This window comes from Mustela lutreola, chromosome 7 (assembly GCF_030435805.1).
Source record: "Mustela lutreola isolate mMusLut2 chromosome 7, mMusLut2.pri, whole genome shotgun sequence".
In the NCBI taxonomy this organism is placed as follows: Eukaryota; Metazoa; Chordata; class Mammalia; order Carnivora; family Mustelidae; genus Mustela; species Mustela lutreola.
In genome coordinates, this window is record NC_081296.1 from 59,001,536 (window position 1) to 59,007,573 (window position 6,038).

The 6,038-nt window shown below is 36.2% G+C and overlaps 1 protein-coding gene across 1 annotated transcript; it reads left to right on the forward strand.

Moving 5' to 3' along the window:
- The first annotated feature begins 218 nt into the window (after window positions 1–218).
- LOC131837145 (olfactory receptor 4F4-like) lies at window positions 219–1,157 on the forward strand. The gene has a single exon (XM_059183399.1). The coding sequence runs from the start codon at window positions 219–221 to the stop codon at window positions 1,155–1,157; it is 939 nt and encodes a 312-aa protein (XP_059039382.1).
- The last annotated feature ends 4,881 nt before the right edge of the window (window positions 1,158–6,038 follow it).

The window sequence follows — 6,038 nt, forward strand, 5'->3', positions numbered from 1 at the left end:
CCCCTTCCATATTTAGCTCCCCATCTTGACTTAAGACTGTGTCTACATGTAAATTCAAGAAAATTTTATTTTCAATTTTCAATGGTAAGATTTGAATTTTGCCCATAAATAGGATGTGTCTGCTCTTGGTACCTGAGTGTTAATGAGATTCTTTTTTCCATTTTAGAAGTTCTTAGTTCATCTCTTTCTTTGGGCTCCATTAGAACACCATGTACAAAATGGAGGAAGCAAACCAATCTATGGCATCTGAGTTCATTTTTCGTGGACTTTGTGATTCAAGGTTGCTCCAGACCTTCCTCTTACTGCCTTTTTCTATGCTCTACCTGATGACTGTTGTGGGCAACCTCTTTGTCGTGCTCTTATTCATCACTGACCCTCATCTCCATTCCCCAATGTACTTCCTCTTAGCCAATCTCTCATTTGTGGACTTCTGCCTTTCCTCAGTAACTACCCCTAAACTGACCACAGACTTTCTAAAGGATAATAAAACCATCTCCTTTGGTGGCTGCATGACCCAGATCCTCTGTGTACATTTTTTTGGAGGGGGTGAGATGGTACTGCTGGTGACAATGGCCTATGATCGTTATGTGGCCATCTGCAAGCCACTGCATTACTCTAGCATCATGGACAGACAGAAATGCATCTGGTTAGTTTTGATATCATGGACCATTGGCTTTGTGCATGCCATGAGCCAACTAGTCATGATTTTAGATCTGCCCTTCTGTGGATCCAGAATAGTGGACAGTTTTTTCTGTGATATCCCTTTGGTGATCAAACTGGCCTGCATGGATACACATACTCTAGGAATGCTGATAAATGCTGACAGTGGGATCTTGGCAACAACTTGCTTCATTCTCTTACTGATGTCCTATACCTATATCCTCCTAACGGTCCGTCTAAACTCCAAGGACGGAGCATCAAAAGCACTCTCTACCTGTACTTCCCACATCACAGTGGTGCTGCTATTCTTTGGACCCTGCATCTTCATCTATCTGTGGCCACTTAACATCACTTGGATGGACAAGTTTCTTGCTGTGTTTTACACAGTAATCACACCTCTCCTGAATCCAGCCATTTATACACTGAGAAATAAAGACATTAGGAATGCCATAAAGAGACTGATAAATCAGCATATGAATTCACAGGATAATTTTTAGTTTTCTCATATAATCAGAAAATGCATCCCAATTTGTCCACATTTTGACCTATAAACTAAACTGGAAATGGGACTTATTCATATCTGAATGCTTGAAGTATTGCCAGATGTATGGTTTGTGCTTATTCCATTACAAAAATATGTTCAAAATTCCAACACTGGGGATGCCTGGGTGACTCCGTTTCCTAAGTGTCTAAGTCTTGGTATTGACTCAGGTCACAATCTCAGGGTCATGGGATCAAGCCCCACATCAGGCTCCATTCTCAGCTAGAATTCTGTTGAGGATTTTTTCTCTCCCACTGCCCCTCCACCTGCTTCTTCTCTCAGATAAATAAATAAATAAGCCTTTTAAAAAGAATCCAACATTTATAATCCTCCCACTTGGAGAGAATAATAATTGATAATCATAATTTGCATTTATTCCAAGATTACCAGATGATAACAATGATAATTATAAAAATAGTCATTACTACCATTATTTAATACCACCAACATTCCCAACACCATGCTAAAACATTTTATCTAGCTTAGGTATTATTACAAAACCACTCTGAGCTAATTATCATTATTTTCACTTCTAAAATTACATGATTAAGCCTCTGCCTTCGGCTCGGGTTGTGATCTCGGGGTCCTGGGATTGAGCCCCACATCAGGCTCTCTGATCAGCAGGGAGCCTGCTTCCCCCTCTCTCTCTGCCTGCCTTTCTGCCTACTTGTGATTTCTCTGTCAAATAAATAAAATATTTAAAAAAATAAAATTGCATGATTTACTTACTAACTCTTAGTTAGCTAGACAGGGTACTAAAGATATTTGCATGGTCTACATCTGCATTTTATGCTCCAATGATAGAGCATGCTAGAGGGAAGTTCAAAGGCAGAGAAAAGTTTTGGGCTTCCCCTCTGCTTGCTGTGCTGTGTGAACATTACCACAGCTACTACAGTGAAGTTTCTTTTCTGTGGTTTGAAGTGAATTCAGGTTGCTGTTTCTTCAGAAGTTTCAGAACTAGCCTTATTGTACCTTCTAATAGATAATGCCAGCATGCTGGTATTCTATCTTCAAAAACTCTGGGTGCCAGGCCTATCCTGCCTCTCCTCTGAGTTCAGAGAAAAAGTAAAAGGCAAGACACACTACATCCAAAAAGGGATTTTTAGCCCCACAGGATCCCTTTTCTAAATAACAAAATTTCCATAATTCTAATTTCTTATCTTTGTTCCCTCACCCTTAGAAGTAAGTAGTAGCTGCTTCCTACACTTGTTGCCTCCATGACAATAGAGAGCTATCTTTATACGCTTTCAGATAGCTAGTTAACAACCTGATACCTGCTTAATTTTTATATTAAACTCTGTTCAAATAATGTGTGTATCCTCTTTAATAAATGATTCCTGACTGATACAGCTTCCCACAAGGAGAAACACAGGCCTAAATGGCTTCCCTGGTGAATACTGCAAAACATTTAAGAAATAAAAAAGAAGCGTTTTTTACATAAACTTCTCTTGAGAAGAGAAAAAGTAGAAACACCTTGTTTTGGGCTGAGATAATAAAGTTGGATAATCAAAAATATTATCCAGTATCAAAATTTAGTGGTAATTCAAAGGAAACAGAATACAAATGTCAAGAATGGAGACTTCTAAAACCACTAATCTGAATCCCCAAGTTTGCTCACAATATTATAGGATGCACCTATCCAGATATAACAATGAAGACTCAGCTCTGATAATGCACGGAGAGCATAATTTACAGAAAAGGAGTTTATTTAGGTCAGGAAACATCTTCAATGTTTACGCTGATAACTGGTTAGCTAACTGACATTTTTCAGTTGGTTCTATCCAATAAATCCATAAATTGCAGGCTAATCTACCATTAGCAACCAAGATAGGTCAAGCAGAGCCTGCTAAAAGGACTCCATATGTGAAGACTCTCCATTTTCTTTAATTTTTTTTAAATAATAAATACTATCAAGTAGTCCAATTACCATGCTTGCAGGGAGATTGACCAAGTCATTTCCATCTTTCCTTCTATATTTTTTGCTCCAAGATATCCACAGATTAGGAAGAAAGGGTTTCAGACCAATGTTAACACTTTGTCCAAATTTGTTTATAAAGCCAACATAAATCTGACATGAAATCAGATAAAGACATAAAAATAAAAAGTTATAGGCCATTCATTCTCATGAACATACATGCAAAATTCCCAAACTGTAGCAAAGAAACTGGAACAATATAAAATAAGAATAAAATATTATGCCAGATTAATTTAATACCAGAAGTGCAAGGTTGATTGTAAGTCAATCACCAGGTTAAAAGGGGGGGGAGCATACATACAAATATCTGGGTACAGAGACAGCATTTGAAAAAAATCTAATACACAGTCATGATAAAACTTAGGAAAGGAATTATAATGAAAATTACTTGAGCAAATAACATCTCCAACACAAATTGCCTAAAACTGGAAATGAGAAAGACATGCTTCCTTTTTACACTAATATTTGGTATTTTTTGGAAGTCCCAACCAGTTAATTCAGGCAAGAGCACTAAATAAAATGCATAAAAGGATAGAAATGTGAATGAGGATATGTGTGATATATTAGGGATTAAGAGGTACACAAACAGAAAAAAAGACAGAAAATAAATTTACTGTTACTAAACAATATTTTTATTTAAATTTATATACTCTTTCTATAGATTCCTCAAACCAGAACCATCTACCTACTTACAATAGCATTTAATATACAATATTGCCTGTTTCATTTGTTTTCCTAGATAGACAGTAAACTTCATGAGCATAGGAATTTCTAAAGAGTAAAGAATAATATAAAGGCAGATGTAATAGCATTTTAGAAGCAAGTAGGTATTAGTAAAGAAAAATGAGCTTCTTTTGAAACAAAACCAAAAGTACCAGAAGAGTGAAAAAAAGCAAGCAAAGGCTTCAAATGTTGTGAAATCTGCTATATAATTAGGAGGGACTTTCTAACACCATACTAAGCCACAGGAGTATACCACTCACATCTTTCAAGACAAAATTGGCTTCATGGAAAGAACTTAACTGACAGCTTCTAGCTGTTGCATGTCAGATTCCACTGTAGCATTCACAGAGGCCACAGTCTGCCCAGGATTCTCCTAGCCAATGACTGACAACAGAGCCAGGACATTCCTGCCCCATGTGGAATTCTTATAATGGGCAATCTTTGCCCTGGAGCCTCCCCCATCAACCTTATTGAAGCTTTCTCAGAGGCACACTGCAGCCTGAGACTACTCCACCCTATCTCCCTCTGTTCCCTTCTTCTTCTTTTTTTTTTTTTTTTTCACAAGAGCCACATGGCATTTTGTAGGAAGGCTTTCCCTACCACTACTGCTCTTATTCCCCTTCACAGACATTGCTGCCAAGAAATATAGAATTCCGTCATGGTCACTGCTTCACAGAGTAACAGAACTGACACTAACACTTGGTTTTGAACACTGAAATGTCTATGATCAAAATACTAAGAGGAATACCAGACTTCAAGGGTTACTACCCAAAATTGCCTAGTCAAGCAGCAAACAAGTTTTCCTCAGACACCAAATCACCTACACTACCCCCATTATAATGCTATGTTGACAGAATGTACTGTAGATAAATTATTGTCCTGGTAAAGTCAATACTATGAAATAAGCAATAAAAGTTAAACTGGTTGTTTTTTTTATTAATAATATGTGAACAAAATATTCATATTTCTAAACAACTGGCCACAAAATGGGTAACTTCTTCAGACTTTGGTCAAGTCAGTACAGATAATACATCATACCATTGCATAGTCACATTGCCTCACGTTTCCTTGTAGTTTATACTGCTGAGATGAGAACAAGTAGTCATAGAGAATGTATCCTTAATTATTTAATGCTGAACCTATTGCCTTCCCACTCTTTTATCAGGCCTGCCTGAAACAATGAATATTAATGAATTCAACTTTGCAGAAAAAAGATCCTCAGGTTTTGCAAGTTGTTTCTGCACTGTTACCTCATCTTGATCATGCCTCATCTACAAAATTCACACTTCATAAACTAGACTGTATTCTTATTTTTTAGACTGTATTCTTATTATTCTCTGATTATTATATTCTCATTTTGTCATTCACCATTTTTCTATGTACAAGGACTTAGCCAGTATACTTGCCATAAAACATTTTGCCACTTTAGCTAAAAAGGACTGGTTTTCTGGAGCGAGTCCCTCCAGAAAATAGATTCACCTTAATTGAATAGCTTTGAATGGGTTTCCCTTTAAACAGAAAATCATTTATTCACAAAGCTGTACTGATGGAAATCCAAGCAATCCTGCAGTGAAACCCTAGGCAGGATACTCTTGTTTGCTTATTCAGTGGTTTGTGAAGACTGAAAAACACATTTAGGTATATTTAACCCATGAACAAACTTTTTTTTTTTCATTAAACAAAAATATCTTTGTCTCTAGAACTCTATATAGAATAATTTTAGATATTAAAACTCCAAGTGACATATTTGCGCTTATTTTACTCCACCCATTACGCCTTCATATTTTTCAAATGCTTATGTATTATTTCTCAAAATTTTAAGAGGAATTAGCAATTAAGAATATGTAGTAGTATTTATTCTGTTGCATGATATTGATGCCGAACAGATGTAATCAGTGATTCATGATGATGATAACTTTCAACAATTCTATAATTTATAAAATATCTGTAATGTATAACATCTCTAATCTCAAATTTTGTAAAAATACTGTCAAAACTACATAATTACTACTCATCACAGAGACTCTTCAATTTCTCTGTTACTCTGTTCTGCAGCTCATGTAACTTGACCCTTGGGAAAAACAAGTAAATGTTCATAAAATTCCTAATGTCTATAGATAGCCAATAATGGAATAGATA

Coding starts and splice junctions, on each gene's coding strand:
- LOC131837145 (XM_059183399.1), top strand. CDS start 219: ATGGAGGAAGCAAACCAATCTATGGCATCTGAGTTCATTTTTCGTGGA.